This window comes from Triturus cristatus, chromosome 3_1 (genome assembly GCF_964204655.1).
Source record: "Triturus cristatus chromosome 3_1, aTriCri1.1, whole genome shotgun sequence".
NCBI lineage: Eukaryota > Metazoa > Chordata > Amphibia > Caudata > Salamandridae > Triturus > Triturus cristatus.
This window is the reverse complement of record NC_140583.1, coordinates 229,262,289-229,283,311: the sequence shown is the minus strand read 5'-3', so window position 1 is coordinate 229,283,311 and position 21,023 is coordinate 229,262,289. Positions and strand designations below refer to the sequence as shown.

General features: G+C 44.7%; 1 protein-coding gene across 6 annotated transcripts in view; it reads left to right on the top strand.

Annotated features, from left to right (window-relative positions):
- Positions 1-21,023, top strand: part of RNF111 (ring finger protein 111) — a 340,882-nt gene that overhangs the window by 99,026 nt on the left and 220,833 nt on the right. For all 6 annotated transcript variants that reach the window (XM_085643745.1, XM_085643742.1, XM_085643743.1 and 3 more), the window contains exon 3: positions 2,395-2,521. In XM_085643745.1, the coding sequence (XP_085499871.1) occupies positions 2,395-2,521 (127 nt within the window). The remainder of the gene's footprint in view (positions 1-2,394; positions 2,522-21,023) is intronic.

The following is a 21,023-nucleotide window of genomic DNA, read 5'->3' as shown; positions in this document are numbered from 1 at the left end:
ACTTTTTAATAACTATCAAAAAAAAGATACATTTAGAAAGATATCTTTTCCCTGTGAAAAGTCTTCATCGAGAGCCATTAACATGTGCTCTGTCACCTGGCGGCTGAATGAGGTGATAGAACTGTCTTCAGAGCTGGACAAAAGCTTTGGGTGTTAGAAGGTAGTGGTGTTTCCTTGACAGGGTGTCCAGTGGGCTCTTCTGCCCAGGAAACTGATTAACTTCAAAGAGGCCTCTCTTATCACAGGCAAATGTTAGCTGACTCTTGGGCAGTACCCTCCCTTTTTTCTCTTAGCTGGGCAGGCTCCAATTTCAGTGGGCCTGTTTTTGGATATTACAGTGTAATATCCTGCTGGAGTGTCAAATTCTGCTTGACTGGTTTGCTGGGGTTTATATATAACCTGGGGATACACTTGAGAGGCAAGAAAACAAGATGGAAAAAAAAAAAACCCGTTGTGTATCCATTGTCTAGTTGCAGGAAACCCCTGCTTTGTTCTACCAGACTTCTGTCTCAGTTTATTGGGGTTACATTGACTGCCCCAAACTGGATTTTAGTGTTAGATGTGGGCAGATACTAGGTTTGCCATAGCACCCCCCGCTTCCCTTTCAGATTCCAGGCTGAACACTTTTACTATCTTCAAAATGCCCAAAAGCGGTAGTGTTGGTCCTTGCTACATTTACCCCATTGGTTACAGCTTCCCCAGGAGCCATTCCAATCACTAGCTTAGCTTGTGCCATTCTTAAATATGGCACCTCCTGGCACCCACTTCAGAACAGTCCTGGACCTGTAGCAGATCGGAAGAGGACAGAACCTGCTGTCTGAGACCTGAAAAGAGCCTAAAACTGTGGTTCTGAAACTTTGGTCTGAGAATCCCTGGGTTGCCGCAGAGTCTACTGTGGGGGGTGGGGGGGGGGGGGTCGGTGGATTGTGACTGCTTACAAATTTAAATAGTGTTAACAGATTAATAAAGTCTATATAAATAAAAAAGCAAAATGTACAATTGAAAATGTTAAAACATTATGTAAATGTGAAGGAATCTAAAATTTGAGGCTAAAAATTATTATCCTCTGATTGTTTCGTGAGAGCTGTGCAAGTGCCTCAAACTGAATCTAGCATGGACGATGAGTGGCGTCAATTGAATGTAGAAAAGCTTCAACCTTCTGATTAAAATGCATATTATAACTTTTCTTATATTTGTTTATGAACTTATTAAAATATTGCATAATTTGTGTGTTTATTAGCTGAATGCTCATTTCTGTATATTGTGTTTATTGTTTTGCAGTTCAAATTGGCGAAAATACTTAGGCCAGGGTCCCCAGCTTCCGGTAATGATTAAGTGGGGGCCCACAAAAGGCTGAAGGTTAAGAACTACTAGACTACACATGCTCTCCCACTTGTACCAAAAAGAAGGAAGTGGACTGCAAGGGTCATTAGGGTCACCTCTCGTTAAAGCTACAAAAGGCATTTACCTGTAACTGACCAGTAGCAAGTGGACTTGGACTGGACCCTGCTATTTGGCCTTGGCCTGACACTTTGTGAGTCTCTAAGTGTCTCCCCATAGCACCTGGTGGCTTTAGACGTGTACTCCTGGTGTGGTTTGGGACTTAAAGGACTAAAGTCAGAAGGTAAATTCTGTGACCCGTACGAACCTGGTTGGTCTATCTGACCCACACTCCTATCGCCGTCAGGTCCTGGACTACAACGACCATTGACCATCAATCACACAGTGCTTCTTGGCCCTATTCATACTTAAAACTTAAAAGATTCATATCTCCGGTTCCGCCCTTTAAGGTTTTGTAATTTTGGTGCTATTTTGTTTCTTACATTTTAGTCTAATTTATTTTCTAAATCGGTGTGGGGGTTTTATTATGCTGTATTTCAACTTCATTACCGTTTTGGGTTTTGGTTCTGAATTAGTACCGCCAAAATTCTCTAAGTTAAGCCTGTCTGCTCTGTGCTATAACTACCAGCGGGTTGAACTGAGCTCAGGTTAATTTAGTGACTTTGAGGGTTCACCTTGACAAGGGTTCTGATTATTCTTTGAGGTGAGTAGTCTGTCCCCCACTCCAATTAATAATGGATTTTTTTTATTTGTGAAACCTCACGTCTGTGGTTATAGGATACAGTCAGTGCACCTTAGATTGTAGCAATACCTTGTAGCAGTAGGCTACCTTATGCATTTGAGATATCTTTAATTGATGTTTTTATTGAACATTTGTCTTTACGTATATTATTGCGATCATTGTAAAACTGAAGCCTGAAAGATGTGATGTTGCAGTATGTTGTCATATCTGTGATTAAACTTTTAAACAAACTGTTTTAGTGATGCCGAGAAAAACCTACATTAATCGCTTGCAGAGTTTAACAAAGTTCAATTTTCCTGTTATACTTTCAGGAAGTATTGATGAAGATGTTGTGGTGATTGAAGCCTCTTCCACCCCTCAGGTCAATGCCAATGAAGAAATAAATGTTACCTCGACAGATAGCGAAGTGGAGATTGTTACAGTTGGGGATACCTTCAGGTTAGTCTTATGTTTCGTTCTGATAAATAAATTGTATGTTTGTTCTTTGTGTTATCCTTCTCTTTAATGGTTTTTTTTCATTGAATCTGATCCTGATTTGGATTGGATCTCATTCCTTTCGGTATGTGCACAAAATCCTGCATGGGAAATCTGGTTTGTGCTTTAACCTTAATTGAATAAACACTAAAGAAAGAAGAAAAAAGAGCTGTAGGCCTGGCAAACGGCGGTTGTGCTGGTTTCCCACATGTGCTACTAATGGGGTCCTGACAGCTGCCGACATACATCCTTATCCTTGCAGACTGCATTGTCTTGGTCTGTTGCTCTGGTAGTCCCTGTTGAAACCCCTGCTTCAACATACTGCAGTGACCCACACTGGAGAGCTGAGGGGCTGGCCCCTGTACATTCTTAAATCTCTGCCTGCCGCTTTATTTTTTTTATTTTTAAATATATTTTAATTATTTTCTCAACAAAACAATTGCAGTTTATGGCAAGGATAGTTGTACAGTCCGCATCACCTTATGAAAATAAACTATTTTCTGGAGACTTCTTCTTGCTTCCGGTTATACATTAGAAGTGTATCAAAATACTGTCCATAATAATTGTCATCTTTTAAAATAGCAGAACATCAACCAAATTCACTAGAGAGAACCTCTTCGTCGATGTCATACAGCTGCAGCTATCCACTTATCATTAAATCAAATAACACAAAGTGAAATCCCATTCCCTCCCCCTCCCCAATGGCGTAACAATGATTTATAAGCAATAGCAACCAGTCATATCTGTGGAGATACCAAGTGTGCCCAACACAGTAATCCAGAAAACCATTCTGCGTTTAGTGATAATTGCATGAGAGAAAGCACTGGAGCCGTCCTCTTAAGGAGGTGTAATCCCTCAAGGAGGAGTGTCCAATCCTGGCGTGCTCGAGTACTCATCGGTGTAAGAGTGTGGTACTTTCAATAAGTGTACTAGTGCCTCCCAAGCCCTTGCCAGCTCCAACGCCCTATCGCTTTTAGCACGGGTTGCCAGGTGCAGTCGTGTGGTTCCCTCGCATTCTGCCCATTTAAGAAATTCAGTACGTCATCTCTGAAAGGTAGGGCCCTTCTTGGCCTTCCAGTGGGCTGTTATTTCTCTCTTCCCAGCAAGAGCCCCAAGTCTATACATGTACTGGTTATCTTATTCCAAGAGGTATGGGGAAACCAGTGCAGCAAACAAAGGCCTATAGTGGCTTTGATGTCCCTGTCTGTAACAGCGCGCAAAAGAGCGACCACCTCTTCCCAGAAAGTACCAAGTTGAGGACAATTCCATAACACGTGGCAGAAATCGGCTCCTACCATGCTGCAGTGCGTACACATTGCTGAAGTCACATTAAAATACTTATTTTTTTCAGGTGTAAGGTATGCTTGATGAAGAATAAAAAAATGTACCAGCTGGAAGCGTGCGTTTCTAGTGCTTTTCCATGCACGTTCCACCAGTCCCGCCCATGTCCCCTCAGGAATTTCATCACGTAGGTCCACTTCCCACTGCTGCCGAAGCATTACTAGTGGGGTCAGTCGTTCGCTTGTCATTCGGCGTTATAAGCAGGTAACTGCCTTGATGGTGCCAGCAGCCAGGACCACATATTGGCAAACTATGGAGGGAGGCGGTTCCCTGAGTCCCATTTTCCAATCCGCCTGGACGGCCGTTATGAGCGCCAGGTGCAATAAATAGTCTCCCGAGCCAGTTCATACCTGTCCTGTAATATCTCATATGGAATCACGGAGCCATCTTCATACAGATCCGCTTATGGTGGTCAACCCCCTCTCCGCCCAGTCCCCCAGCGTCACCCAATTACTGCCATGCGGTAGAGCACTACATATCGCCAATGGGATTTCAGGGGCATACGGACGCACTATTTGTGGGTGCCGTTGACTTCTATTCCAGCAAAGCTTAAACGTCCCCATCTCTCGAGTCAGAAAGGAGGCTGGGATTGGCAATTGTAATAGTATTTTGCAAAGCGTTTGCCTATTTAGCGGAGTCCTTTTCCCCTCATCAGTGCCGCAAAATGACCATGCCACCGCCTGAGTGAGCCATTGTAATTGTGCAGCCAAATAATACGATTCAAAATCAGGGACTGCCAGCTGTGAGAGCCACTCTCCGTCGTCCTCCAGCCCAGAGGAACCCAACCACCATCAACTGGAGTTGCTTAAAAATCGATGCTGGGACCCAAATTGGCAGTGTTCTAAAATAGTACAACAGTCTGGGGAGCACTACCATCTTAAGACTGGCCTCTCGCCCAGCTACCGAGAGTTTTGGGGCACGCTCCCACTCAATACTACCCTTAAGTGCTCTAATGGCCCTGCCCTTATTGCCCTCCAATAAGTCAGTATGGGTGTGATAAATGCGAGTGCAAAGGTACGTCAGACATTGTCGCTCCCATCGTACCCCTGCGTATAGTCTCTGCCCTCAGATTGCAGCGCCGCAGGGAACAGGCAAGTCTTCGTCCAATATACCTTCAGTCCGGCAACTTTGCAAAATGTCCGTCGATAAAACCCTCGCGCCTCGAAGGGCACCCTCACTATCAGCCAAAAACAGAAGGAGATAGTCGGTATTTAAAGCGATATGATGGATTTGCTCTTGCACTCTTAATCCTGAATAGTGCAAGCCCGTCCTAGCCCGTGCCGCCAGCGGCTCCAGGGCGAACAGCAGAGGAGAGAGGGGACAACCCTGTCTTGTCCCTCGACCCACAGAGAAAGTATTTGTTATCATCACTCCCGTCTTCACCCGCGCTGTGGCCTGTCTATACAAAAGGGATGTCCAATCTACAAAGCCCTCTCCCAATCCAAATTGCCGCAGAACTTGGAACAAATATGGCCATTCCAAGCTGTCAAAGGCCTTCTCGATGTCTATTGCCAATACAGCAGCAGACTCTTTATGATGGGTGTCTGCCTCTAAAACAGTAATGAGGCGCCGTACATTCTGAGCCGTATTCCGTGTTGGTATGAATCCCGCTTGATCCGTGTGTATTAACTGGACCATATATGGAAGCAGGCGGGTCGCCAAATCCGACTCAGGATTTTGTAATCCGTGGTCAGCATTGATAATGGGCGATAAGCGGTCATGTCATGAGGAGGCATACCCGGTTTGAGCAATGGTATTATTAACGCCTCTCGAGTGGTGGCAGGTCAACATACACGCTATAAAACTCCACCAGGAGGGTTTTTTTTCCGGGCCATATGCTTAATCGTGCCACAGACTTCCCCCGGTGTAATGTCTTGACCCGGTAACTCCGCCCTCTCTTGATCTAGCGCTGGGAGATCTGCCGCTTCTAGAAATTCCTGAATAACTACCTCGCCAGGGGCCACTTTACTGTGATATAAATCATTATAGTAAGCAAAGAACAGGTCATTTATCCCCTTCGGTGTATAACAAGCTTCCCCATCTGGGGCACGGAGTTCTAAAATGACCGTCCCTCTTCGCGCTGGATTAGCTAGCCATGCCAATAGCGCCCCAGACTTATCGTGCTCTGCATGTGCCCGTGTAGTGTATTTCTTATAATCGAAGCAACGTAATCGCTCTACCTGCACTGTGACCTCCTCCCTTGCTGCCAGTAAGTCTCGTTGGCGATCTGGGTGTTCAGGCCTCTCCCTCTGTGTCCCGCAACTTTTGGTCCGCCCTTTCCAAGTCTTGCAGTAGCACCATGCGCACTCCCAGCTTATACGCTATGCAATGCCCCCTGAACTACACTTTTGAAAGCGTCCCTCTCCACCATTGGCGATGAGGCAGTACCAGTGTTATTCTGAACATACTCAGTGATGCCAGTTCCCACTACTTCACGAAATGCTTGATCTTCTAGCAAGTCTGGGTTCAAGCGCCAAGTCGGAATCTTGGGGCGATCAGGCAATAAATTCACACGTAATAATAATGGGTTATGATCAGATAGCGTTCTAGTAAGGTATTCGCCATGCTGTACCACAGCATGCATGTCAGGAGAGCAAAGGATCGCATCAAGCCGAACATGGAGGTCGTGCATGGAAGAAAAGAACGAATAATCCCGGGCGAGCAGGTGGTGCGCCCTCCAGGTGTCTATCAGCCCCCATCTATACTCCAATTCCTGCCTGACCTTTGAAATAGCATGGGTAGGTGCGTCCGGGAGGGGAGGGTGAGATCTATGTAATAGGACATCCGTGACAGAGTTGAAATCCCCACCCATTAGCACCGACCCAGTTAAGAATGGAGCAAGTTTCCCAGACAAGTGTGCAAAAAAGGCCGATTGTTCTGTATTTGGTGCATATATGCTGCCCAGCACTACATCCCTACCATTGAGCCGACCTGCAACCAATACATAGCGGCCCTCAGGATCCTTCAGTTGTCGAGTGGGTTGAGAAAGAACACCCGCCCTGATCCATATCGGGACCCCTTGTGCAAAGGCGGAGTACGTCGTGCAAAAAATCTGCCCCTCCACCTACGCTGCAATGCCACATCTTCTTTCGGCGCTATATGTGTTTACTGAAGAAAAGCCAGCTGGACCTCTCTACGTACCAAATATGCGTGTTTCTTATGGCTCCGTACCATGGTGTGCCTATCCCTGACATTCCAAGATAAACATTTCCAATCCGATATCGAACCCATGACATCGATCCGCCCTGATTCCACACAACTTTTACGCCATATACCCTGTAACATTCCCTTACTGTAAATAAAACGACCCCAACAACCCCACCCCAGGACAGGCACTAAGAAGCTAATTCCCATCCAAACTACTCTAACCTGATTCCCTCTAGTAACTACAGAGGAACAATGGGGAAAGGTGGCTGCAGTCCGACAATAACCAGCAATAGAATTGTAAAGTCCCTTCCCGTGCCCCATGTTGTGCAATCCGCTCCCGTCCCCGGGAGGTGCCACACCAGCAGAAACCTCCAACTCCCTCCCGGCCCCAGCCCCGGAGCAATATCCCAATGAAAACAAAATCTGCATGTAATCAATAATAAGAAGGCACACCGCTCGTCCAACAACCTGTAAGGAAGTCAAATCATTGAGACATGATAAACAATATCAGCAGTGCCTGGTGTGACATGTGGCATCTGCAGGCCACTAGCCTGGGATTCGTCCGTGTCCGTGCCTGCAGCAGACCCATCCATTCCTGTGCCAGTCGTCGAACCCTTCGCAGGGTCCCGTAGCAATTCCGACACTGCACGCAGCGCTTCATTTCTCCCCCTCTCTGTCTGGGAAGAACTGGGCGCCTTCTGGGTGGCAGGGCGCCGCCGTGGCCTCCGTCTGCACAGCGGTAGTTGATTCGGGGGTATATGAGCCCCAGCACCCCTAGCAGGTCTCTTGCCTGTCTTATACGTCTCCAGCCAGTCCCATGCCTCCGACGGGTCCTCACAAAAGTGCGTTGCACCATCCAGGATAATCCACAGACGGGCTGGAAACATCAGCGAATACTGAACCCCCTCATCACGGAGAGCTCTTTTGACAGCTAGTAAAGACGCACAACGGCGCTGGAATTCCAGCGTATAATCCGGTAAAATGGAAACTTTACTGTTGTCAACTGTGTATGGCCCAGCCGTGCGTGCTGTTTGTAGAAGGTGGTCCCTATCCTTGTAGTGGAGGAGCCTGGCCACCACTGTACGCGGAGGGCGACCTGGCGCAGGGGCCGGACCGGAACCCGAAGGAGCCCATTCCAGCGTGTAGAACTGGGTCAGCCCTTCCCGTGCTACTGTCGCAGAGCCTGTCCTCCAGATACTGGACCATGTTGGACCCCTCGATTCCCTCCGGAAGGCCCAAAACACTGATGTTGTTCCTCCGATTTCTGCCTTCTGCGTCCTCTGCCTTTTTCTCCAGCACCGATAATCTACGGGTGACGTCTCCCACCTGGTCCGCGATGGATCTCTGCGCCGGCTCCAGAGTCGCCAGGGAGGTTTCGGCCTGCTCCACTCTGTCTGCCAGCTTGGCGTGTTCAGCCCGCAGCAGTCCCAGGCCCACCGACACCGTTGCAATATCCTGATGCAGTGCCTCCCTTGCATCTGTGATAGCCTGGAGTACTCGGGCCAATTGTTGTTGCACCCCTGCGTCCCCTGGTGCTTCAGGAGAGGCTGATCGTTTCTCTTCCTGCCCAGCATCATCTGGATCAGGCGGGGCCGTCTGTAGCTTTCCCCTAGGCTTTCCCATATCGCAGTCACAAAGCAGAGATGGGTCTACAGGCCAGGGCACCCCCCTTGTTCCGCGTCGCTCTCACCACCTCTGCCTGCCTCTTGATAACCCTCCTATGGGTATCTTGTTTTCTTTTTGGGGTGGGCTCCCGCCACCAGTCGCTGCCAAGGTTCTCCTCTTCTTTTTTCTTGTTCTTTTATTACAAGTTATGTTAGCTAATACTGCACATATTTCTCCTTTCTGGGAACTGCTCTATATGCCTCACAGTTAACATGTGCCTAACAATGAAGCTACTGAGCGGAGCATATGGGCATTCATGCAGACTTCTGTGACACAATCTACTGATACTTAGCTTTTCCTGAACCATCTCTGATGCACTGTGAACTGAAGGGTTAACGTCATGTCTGTGTAGTATTGTAATAAAAAAAAATAAACTTTTGCCCCATTTATTGAAATAAATATCCAGGTCAGTACGATTTCTAAAATACAAATATCATATTAAATGGAATGATAATTGTAACTGTTTTTGCTTGTAGAGGAAGTTCCTTTATTTGTAGCTTGTAGAGATGATTGAAATGTCTTTGCCACTTGCAGTAGCCCCAAATAAAGAACTGATTACACAGCATGGGGAAGAAAATAAGAGAAATGTACATTGAAATCCAGCATGAAGGGTTAAACTGGCTCTAAAAGTGCTTATACAACAACTGAAAAAGGAGCGCAAATAATCACAAATAGTATCTCTCAGTATGAGCAATGAAAGTTTATTTTGTCATCCAAAAGTCGCAAATAACATCCATTCAATCGAATTCTGTCCATCAGAAGGCGTGTATTTATGTTCAGAACCAATTTTATTGATTTCTTTATCAAAAAGTCAATCAGCCCAGCCAAAGCGTTTCGTCCAATAGGACGTCATCAGGGTTGATATATCCAAGTTTGCGAAATTACTCGTGTATCCAGAGTCCTAAGGACATTTGTCTTCATAATTCATAACACGGCACCAAACTCCGGAAATCAACCAGCTCTAAAAGTGCTTCTTGGTTATATATAACAAACAGAAAAAATTGCAGCGCCTTAGAAAGTGTTGCATTGTGTTGAACGTCTCTCTGATTATGCAATCAGTTATATATTCTCCTAAAAATGTGTGCACACTTGTATGTGTGATGTAACACTGACTTGTGCAGATCCACCCTCACCCGTGTAAGTACCACTTACAAGTATGTCAAAGTCATTCAGACGCAGCACCTCTGTTAAAAGCAATGAAGGTACGTATTTTGATCCCCTCTACCCTGTTACAAATTGCTTCTTCAGTCATGGAGTAGTCCCCTTTTAACCTGCAGTAGGCCTCCTTTGGAACTAAAGCATTGAAATTCTTGAACACCAAATACCTAAGATGGAGAACTTTATTCTGAGGGTAGTCTCACTGCCCAGTCAGCTGTTTTTGTTGCCACCTTTTTGTCTTTCTGTAGTTGCCAAAAAAAGTTAATTCATGGGAACATGAAAGGAAGAATTCATACCAATATGCTTTCCTCTAGTTTTTTAGGAAGAATAAATGCAGCGATAATAACATTGTGAAATAGTCAGTAAAATTGGGACTGCCTCCATATATATTTGAAGTTTCTTTCTTCAAAAGCTATCAAAGAACGTCTGTTTTAGCTTTCTGAAAGTAGACCATGTCAGAACTTGCTAATGAGAAAGCATTGATATACATAGATGCTAGGGCAGAGTATGACCCTGTCTGTATGTATAGAAATGCTTAGTTACGTGACTCTTCTCTTCGTTCAGATATCCAGGTCAGGTTTGCCTGGATAAATGGCAAAAACGTGTATTCACCATCTACCGTTTTGGTAAAGTATTTTTTTTGCTCTAACCCTAATGCAGCAAGTGCTGCTTCGTTTAAGTCTGCACTATGATGTGAGCTAGGCTCCCATCCGGAGGATGTATTTCTATCCTATTTCCATCAAGAAACGTGTCCCCAGTGTTAGGAGGACTCCCTTCCAAAAAAGTGGCCTCTGAGAAACTAGGTTCACTGGGTGTTGAATTATATCAAAAAAGGTCATGCGGTCAACCTTCTTCCATGTCTACCATCCTTTTTGACAAGATGTTAGTAAATGTCAGAGTTTCTACAAGGTGCTATCTACTGTTGCCTCCCAAGTTTGGATTGGAGCTAATAATTACGAAAAGAAGTAGATGTGTTTAAACAACAAAAAAATCAATTTCCCAAAAGTGAACAGCATTCCCACCCAACATTGCCAAGGAAATGTGTAAAGTCAATTTTGAAGCTTTTGCTCATCATACCTAAAGATATATACTACAGTTTACTTTTCCATTTGATTTTTATCCTAAACTCATCAAGAGAGGAACTGATTTGTCACTATAGCTCTGGATGGGGTAATGGAGGCAGAGGGTAAGTTGGGGTTGATAATATCCACAGATGGGCCTCACCCTTCCAAACAACTAGACGATGTCACCCATCTATGATTCTCTGCATAGTAGATTATGAAGCAACAACCAAGGGTGGAGGCTATGGCGTGGGGCCTGTGTGTCCTGCAGTGGTGTGAAAAAGTAGTTAATTACAAGTGGTGCCCCAACAGCACTGGACATTAATTATGGTGGGCTGCGGTTCACAAGAAGGGTGCAGTGCCCACCTAGCCCCGTAGTAACAGAGGGCGTAGGGGCTGCAACCTTATAAGTAAGATAGCTGTTGAATGTGGGGCCTAACCAATCGGCATATATTTTCTCTTCAAAGACATCTTGTAATCTAAACCTTTCTAGGAGGGCATCCCATTTGAGTGATATGGTTCTCCTGCGCAGTCCCCTATATTCCTCTCGTTTTATCGCACTACTCTCTGCCTGTCCCCAGTGTAAGAAGATGTCATTTTTGTTTGAAAACTTTTAGATAGCCAAGGGCTTATTTAGCGCTGTTAGAAAAGGCATTAGTTGATACCTATTTGGTTTTTTGCTTTTTTAGATGAAGTGTAAGGTATTTTTTTCATCTATTCTTATGTATATGTATATGAACCAGCTCAGTGGGATTCAGTTATGTTGTCATAGATGCTGCAAACACTTGGTCCTTCTCATACCACGTTAAATATACAAGTGTATGCCTGTGCCACCTGTAATCTTGAGTATAATGCCTGATTTATGCCGAAGTAAAGGGTATTACTATAGTCCAGATGAGTGGTAATTAAAGCTTGGGTGACTATCCTGTGTGAGGAAACCAGAATCAAAGGAAAGATTTTCATCAAAATGTGTAAAATATCAAAGCAGGTGGCTTTAACTTGGTTAAAATGAGTAGTAAAGGATAAAGAATTGTGAAAAACAACTTCCAGGTTCTGCACCTATTTCACTAATACCAATAAAGCACCCAGCTCTGCAGGCCTCCATAATAGAGACTATATTGTTGAATCTTTCCCAAAGAGCAGGACCTCTGTCTTTTCTGGATTTCTTTAAAAAAAAAAAAAAAGTTTCACCACACCAAAGTAGTTTGCATATCCTAACATTGGAGATGGAGTTCTTTCTGCTTTGTAAAGGTGTTTACATTTGAAGGTGGTTTTACTGTGCTGTGTAGCCATGAAATGAGACTTTACTCATTAAGTAGGGCAATGTAGAAAGGGGCAGTTGATAACAATGTCTCCAAGCCCTCTAAATATTGGGCAAATGACTCCCAGTTTTTTATCAGTCAGTCTTACTTTACTGGTTTACGTTAACCATTGAATGCCCTGCTGTTGCATTATTCACGCATTGACATCTGATTGTCAGCTCTATGCCTCGGGCTACTCTGTGAATCATCATTCTTATCCTGGATAAAGAATAGTGGTAGTAATTATTGCAAGTAATGTATTTAGGAAGCGGCAAAGGTTGCCATACTGAAATATTATGCTAGTGAGAAAACAGACTAACATTTAGTACAGTGACTTCTAAAATAGATGTGAGATTTTATGTTTGCAAGTTAAATGAAATTAACTTTTCATATATTCAAAGTCAGTGCACATTGAACACCAACACACAGACTGTGATTAAGTCCTCACCTTTTGTATTACTATTGCAAATCTGTAGTTCTCTACAAGTGTTGACAACTCTTGGTACACATCGAAAAATAACTGTTCGAGGCATGTGTGGCTGTAGATGCACGTGCTTAGCATAATCCTGCCATCTAGTGTTGGACATGGATGTGTGCAAGTTGTTTTTTTTCAAAGAAAGTATTTCGAGTCACGAGGTATGACTCCACCACTTGCTGGTAATGTGCGTGGTCGTCCATTCCATTGTTAGATTATTTTCTACCGCCGTCTGGTTTGGACTAGTGCTTCCCTGCTCTGTCTCGACGTTGTCGTTTCCTAGTATTTAGGCCTTATAGTCAGTATTGTTTTCAATTGTGATTATTTCTACATTCCCTTCAGGCATTCGTTGACATCAATCTCATCAGAGTGACTCCAGTTGATCGCGCCCCTTGGGCTGTCGCCCTTCAGGACAGTTCTCAATTTTCGACGTCTTGTCCGCACCATGTCCATCTGGTGATGAAACGGCCACCCTTCTGTTTCTGCCCTCACTGCCACGCCAAGATTCCACGCACCAACCAACAGTAGGTGTGTAGCTTATGCCGCTCTCTGGAAAATCAGGAAGCTACTTGCGAGGCTTGCAAGCCCTCTCGGTATAAAATAACGCTGTGTGTCCCGCTGCAGCGCCGTAGACTTTCCGGACCTCTTTGGCTCCGAAAAATCCCAAAAAAGAGGCTCTTGCCCCGGGTGTTGGCAGCAGATGAGGATACCTTCTTTCATGAAGACAGCTCATGATCCGAGTTGCAGGACCTCCCACCAACCAAATCTGGGAGTACTGTGTCCCCTCTGCCTCTGCCACAGCCTCAACAAACCATCTCAAAGGGCCGCCTATCCAGTCCTGAACGACCAACGTTTTCACACAGGCCACCTTCCCTCTGGCCATGATCAACACTGAACAGCGGCATCGGAAACACCCAACCCCGGCTCGCACCGAAAGATCAGCCAAAGGCTCAAACCACGCTTCGGGGTTGAGAGCTTCAGAGCCCAAACACCAATACACCTCAGCACCAAAAACGTCCTCCTATGATCCAAGACCTTCGGCATAGAAATCACCAGCATCAAAGCAGACATCTGAGGCAAAATCCTATTCCTTCTCCAAACACACACTTTGATCCGGACATTTGGAATCTGTGCTCCAACGGTTGCAGGAATATGTTATGTTAAAGGTTTTGCAGAGCGTTTGGTAACACCAAGGAGTGTCCCCGCGTTTGAGGAATTACTAGACCACAGTCCAATGGAGTCGGAGATGGCAAAGAGCCAGAGGCTTTACTTGCATTGCCTTAACAGCCAGGTTTCGCAATTTTTACAGAAACTTGCTTCTGAATGATCGAGTCTCCGAGCCAATGGCATTGTGGTCCAGCGGTTACCTGCCAGAAATCTAAAAGAACTGCCCCCCTGGCTCATTCTGCGCACTCTAGGGATTACAGTCAGGGCCGCTTCACCAGACTGAAGGTGTCTAGAAGGGTATAGGCTTGAATCAGAGGAAACAAATAGCTTGGGCCCCTCTGATTCAGTATCTTATGAGGAAAACGTAGTGCCTTAAAAGAGACTCTTTGCTTAACTGGAAGCCAGTGGAGTTCTGCAAGACTCAGGATAATGGTCATCCGTTTTGGCCTTTTTACCAGCATCTGGGTAGCTGCATTCTGAAGTCTCTGAAGCATACCCAGCCTGATCTTGGAGACTCCCAGATAGAGTACATTACAGTAATCAAGCCGGGACACTAATAGCACTTGAATTACTGTCTTTTTTGCTCAGACCGGTAGGAGCCCTAGGATCTTACTTAGCAACTTTAACACTCCAAAACATGTGCCAGTCGTGGCCTTGATCTGGCTCTCAAAAGATAGCTACACGTCAAAAAGGATACCGAGATTTTTGACTTTTGGTTTAGGATTTGGAATGAGGCCCATTATTGAAGGCTGTTTCCCAACCACAAGAACCTCTGTCTTATCTGCATTTAACTTCAGAGTACTAGTATCCATCGAAACTGCAAGATCTACCAAGCAAGATTTGAAGTTCGCTGCGGCCCTGCCATCATCTTTTGCCAGAGTGATGATCAACTGATTGTCATCAGCATACAACATGATCCTCGCCCCATGTTGTTCGATTATGTGGGCCAGAGAATAAATATACAGGTTAAACATGGTTGTGCTTAAAGCAGATCCCCAAGGTACTCCCTGCTGGAGGGGGATAGTCTCAGAGGTGAAGGTTTTCTGAAACACCTGAAAAGAGCACCCATGTAAAAAATCAATTAGCCATTTAAAAGCTCTTCCTCTTATGCCCAGTTTCCACAGCCTATCTAGCTACTAACCATGCAACACCATGTCAAATGCTGCACTTAGGTCTAGCATGACAAGTGCAGCTTTTTTCCCTTCATCAGCTGCTCTTGGTAGCAACTCATAAGCTAGAAGGAGTGCCGATTTCATGCTGTATTGTGGCCTGAAGCATGAATTGTATCTCATGAAGAAGGCTATCCTCATTAATGAACTTCATAAGTTGGGAATTTACATGCTTTACCACAATTTCCCCAACAAATGGAAGCCAAGAAATAGGCCAAAAGCTCTCAGATTTTGAGGAGTTAAGACTTCTTCAGAAGAGGAACAACCATGGCGTGCTTCCATTCCGCAGGAAGTTGACCTGCTGCAAAAGATGAATTGAGCAGAGTGCCTGGTGTAGGAGCAAGGGCAGTAAGTTCCCGGACAAGAATAGCCTGTGGTGCAGGGTCAAGAGGAGATCCAAATTTGATTTGGCCGCTAGGAGGCACGTTTTGTCCAATGAGATGTTCTCTAAAGTAAAAAAACTTCCTGATAAAGGAGAAGGAATGTCTGTAAGTCCTAGCACTTTCCAGGAACAAGGCAAAGAGAGACAATATTTTATCAGAGAAGAAATGAGCAATCTGATTGCAGCTCCTGGCAGTAGGAGCTCTGACCAAGGACACAGCGTCCAAGAACGTGACAGTTTTGACTATTCTAAAAATATTAAATAGACTATAATAGATACTCTAGACAAAAACACCTGGTCATACAACCAGATGCTGGATGTATTCTGCCTAGACCTCCTTATACCGGAGCACATCCAGCAAAAAGGCAATTTACATTTGAAAAGGCTTTGGAGATACCAAACCCACCAAAGCACAGGAAAAAGGTGGACAGGGCTACAAGCCCACCGCCCTTCAGCCCACCACCACCTGTTGCACCACTCGCACACTCCCCACTGCCTTCACCTCCTGCAGAACCACAACATTTTCCACAAGGTTGCATTCACTCTTTCGGGGCACACTAGGATGACGGAGGCCAATTCTCCGTTCCACTACAAGATGACCCGTAGGACACCTATGATACCCACCTGCAGCCACAAGCCCAGATCTGTATCCCTCCAAACCTCCCTCTCCAGACTGTAGTGTCTTGTTATATAATGAAATGCTGAAACTCTTTTGGTTCCCACTGTACACCGTAGGCCTGTGACGTAAGCACTGGAGGGATAAGTTCAAGACAGACTTAGAATGTTGAGTTCTGACTTACAAGCAGCGGAATGAAGATGTGTACAACTACTCTCCATGTGTTGCTTGGTTATTGGTGAGTACCGGGGCTGGTAGGACGCTACAACTGGTGATGAGATCGAGGATGCGAAGACTGTACACTGAAAGCGCCCTTCTAGAGATCTTGCTGTGGTCCAGCAAACTACTTGTGCGAGCCACATGTGCCGCTGTTGAAGTGCTGAATAGATGCTGACACCGGTGAAGTCTCAACGCAACGCCAGCCTGTGTAACCGCTTTAAAATAAAGAAAGGAAAATAAAAAGTCTACATGTTGTTGGCCAGGAACTAAATGAACCGGCTGCAAATAAAAGGTACTGTGCAATTACGTAAATTAATGCTATATCCTAAGCGGAGTAAGGACGCTGAAGGCGGATGCAACCAGGTTATGAAAGCAGCGCACAATAGCTCAGTATTGATTGTAGTCCAGTTGCAGGAGGAACTACAACTGAACTATCAGCAGACTTGTGGTAGCTTGAAGCTTGTTGTGCTCACGGAAGGGGACTATCACTTGCTGTATTTTGCCTGGACGTTGCTGGTTTGCAGCTAAGTGCCAACTGTCCTGACGTGGGTCTCGAAGAACTCTCCAAGGGCCCTGTCCACGAGATCGTGGGACTCAAAGGATCCCACTGTCTCCACAAGATCGTAAGGATCGCACTGGGTGCGGAGCATACAGGTGGAAGTGATCATGGTTGGGACAAGGACCATCCTGACATAAACCATCAACTTGCTGTACAGGAGGAGTTTGCACACAAAGATCAGCAGCCATCCGAGGTGCCAGGACATGAGGAGTGCGGGGAAACTTTGAGTTCGAGGGACCTGTACTTAAAACAAGGGCACCTGTGCCCGCTTGCGCTTCAGAGCGTGTGGTGTCGGAGGGGAGTTGGGGTAACCTGATCCAGTAGCTGAGACTATCTCTGCCTCCTGATCGACAACAGTGCCTGGCATCACAGCCTTTGTCCGAGGTCATTGGCTCCCTCTCCATGGACCCACGCCACAGGGTGCTTTGTTGTGGAAAACACTGTGACAATACCCGAACGGTTTCGTGTGCCTTGCGGGCATCTACAGCTGATTGTTGGGGGTCTACGGCAAGTCACTCCCCTACTTGAAGGGAAAACATTTCTCCAGATATGGAAGCGCACCAGCTTCCTAAGTTGCAACCTTTTGTCTACAGGGACTATAGTGATCCTGCACTCATGCAGATGCCTTCTGGCACCTAGAGGTCTAATCCGGCTGAACAAAACTAAGTAACTGTTTCTTTCAGTGTTAGGTGATTCCAGGGCAACGTGGATCATTGGCTGGTTGAGTTAAAGGACTGAGGGGCTGGGTCACGAGGCATAGTCAGAAACTGGTGACTTTGACCTTTATGCATTGGGAAAGTCCGACAATTGCCTATAACTGCCAATTTTATATAATGTGTGTTTTGTTTTGACTTCAGTAGAGAAGTTAGACATTGCGTATAACTGTAGAGTGTATATACAACGTGTATCTTGTTTTGATTTCAGTGTGTATGTGATACAAAGACAAAAGAGTTTTTATACATATGGTGTGGAGTCCATTCAAGTCCTATGTTTTTTTGGATATTAAATCCATAAAAGACACAAATACCATTCAAATAAGATCAAATTCTTGTATACATTCCAATTCCTAATGACAATATACCATATATGGTGTGTAGTCTTTTTGTGGTGAACGCAGTGTGTTGCGTGTGGGGATGTTGTGGCAATTCTTTACACTCCAGCTATGAGGATAAGCCTGACTGCTCGGTGCCAAGCTACCAGAGGTTGAGCACAGGTTATCAGACAAGTGTAGCATACTCATCCCATTTGAAATTGTGGATTCGGACTAGCTTCGATGCATTTGTCACCATCGATGAGTTTGTTGAGGGACTGGATGCTCTGGTGAAGCACTGTAGATTCAATGAGTTTAACGATGAGGAACCTAACCGCCTCAGAGTAATCGATGGCTGGCCGTCAGATTCTTTTAGACGAATGTTGAAAGAAAATCCGCTTAGAACAAGTCCTCCAAACTGCTCGTGCTGTAGAGCGTGCTGATCGTCAAACGACTGACATGTAGGCCGGAGGTACCCATAGTGTGTCCGTCATTAGCATGAAGAGTAAGCCAAAGTATAAGGCTGAGGGACACCAGGTGATATCTCCACAAAAGAAGATAATGTGTTACAGATGTGAACTGTCATTTCCACACGAAGGAAAATGTCCTGCAGATGGACAAATATGCATTGGCAGTGGTAAAGCAAACCTTTTTGTGACGAAAAGTAAGTGCGTCACGTTGTGAAGACAGACTGGCCGACCAAATGCTACCTCAGCAACTTTCCACGTGCTCCCACAAATCCAAGCAATCAAACCAACTGAGGCAAATTGATACCAAATGAAGTCGATTATGGACTAAATCCCTGACAAAGAGTTCCTCTGTGTCAGTTTCTAGTAGAAGTGACAATGACAATTGCGCAATGTTGTTTACTTCTGAAAGGCATGCACATGTGGGACTAATTGGATATGTGAAAAAAATCAAAATGAAGAAAAATTGACCTGAAAAGGCACCACAAATTTTCAAATATTGTCTGAAAATCATGGGTGTTGGATACCATTCATAATTGACAGCGGTGCGTTGATAAATATGCCTGAGAAGAAGTATCAGGAGTTATTTCCATTACCTTAACTTACGAAGTCAAAGACTAAAAATACACACTGGCTCCCACAACGCCTATTAAATTCTCCAGGTTCCTTTGAGGCAATGATGAAACCTAAGAGAACTTGTACAAGCACCTATTCATGTACTTCAAGGAACAGCCTCAAGTGCCTGTTTGCTGAGTTTTAACACTGCTGCTGATATGGGACTGATATCAGTAAACTACAATATGAACGCCCATCATGAAATTGTAAGTCAATTTCCTTCATTATTTCACAAGTTAGGAAAACTCAACACAATAAAAGTAAAGTTGCATATTAATGAGTATGTTCGTCCTGTTGCATGAACATCTCACTTTACTACACACTGCTTCACATTCCATCCTTATCCGCAATCAATTTAGCAATGGGGTCGATGACCATGGGCATAGCCAGCAAGACGAGGAGTCGCCATACCTCATGACTTGAAAGACTTGCTTAGAAGAAAAGCAACTTCACACATCCGAGCCCAACACTAAATGGCAGTATTATGCTAAGCATGTGAATCTACAGCACTGCATGCCACGAACAGATGCTTACTGGGTGAGCAACATTTTCCTCATCTGTTGTGTCTTCTCATTGTATCTGATGTTGGTCTCCTTAGTACCCAATCCCCTCTCCAGTTGGCAGTAATGTAAAAAGTCCTGATGGTTGTATGATTAACCGGCCTGCCACAGTCCTGCACCCCTTTCTAACCACATTCCCATGGCCCTGTCTCAATCTCTTTTGGTACTGATCTATTTTTGTTTGTTTGTGGTGTATCTATGATTCTTTGATCTCCTATTTCTCTTCATGTTCTTCCTTCTATGTTTTTGTTGTAAAATGGATCCCCCGTAGTTTCCACCGTTTGAATCGATTCAATTTGAGCTGCCTGGAGCATGTCACAGATAAATAACAGAATACGTTAATTTGAGAATAGGAGAACATGAACACTTAACGTATGAACTTGAAATAAATTGGACGAACAGGGTTGAATTATTAGAGATTTGAAGAACTTTTTTTCAGCTTTCCCCCACAAGTAAGGTTAATTCAAGCTTTCTCATAAAGCTGGATGAATCTGCTAATCTGGTTCAACAATATTACAAAAAAACCTTGAGCCAACCCAGATCCTTTTATAAACTTGCACTCAACTTCCAGCATTCTTTACTAAGCAGCATTGCAGCAGCACAATAGCTGCAGGACTACTTAGAAATTTACCAGCATCTTGCATGCTAACCCAGCTGATTTTAGATCACTAAAGAGAATCATTAACATAGTTCTCTTTTGAACAATATTAAAAAGGAGATGCACACAAGTGTTAGTCCCAGAGCTTTTGCTGCTTCCAGTCTTCAACCAGGATCTTCTACAATTAGTACAGCTTAATAGAGCCTTTAAAAAGAATCTCTTTTTTTACGCTTATTCATGCAAATACCAAACCATTTTAAGACCCGTTCATGACCCTGTATTGATAAAGCTATCGTACTGTTCTTGGCGGCAGCAGCCTGAGCTACTTTACAGATAGAAAGGAATGAGGATCACCACCCCTTTTCCTTATTTTGCACTGGGTGGTGGCCCATTAGTAAGAATCATTTAAATCATCGTACGTAATGTCCGGCAGCTCTTAGCCAAAGACCTCCATTTTGGGATTTGCAATTTCAACTAAATGACCAACACTGCTCTTCAAATGCTAAATTGGCCCCTTTGCTCAAAGTGAGGAAATCGAAATGCAACTAAAGTGTGTTTACTTTAAAGCTAACAATTCTATGGACAAGATTTCCTTTTTTTCATGTATATTATGTTATTTAAAATGCATTGTATTTAGACACGTGTTAAGTGCTTTCCTGAGCCAAGCCAGTGTTTAGTAAAGTGGAGGACAGTTCCCAAAGCCAGGAGACCTTTAGGATCAGTAGTTTCCTTTGTCAGCCTACCAGTTGCCTGCAACTTTCAAAGTGATTCCCATAGGGTGGCACCTATATAGGGCTCTGCCCCATCACTTCTGAAGGCAGTGTGAGATTGCCACTGAGTCAGTTGGCCCCACCTATTGGCAAACTGGCATACGATTAATGGCTTCATCATTGCAGCCTCTTCATTCCAGTACTTTTCAGGCACCTTCTTGAAAGG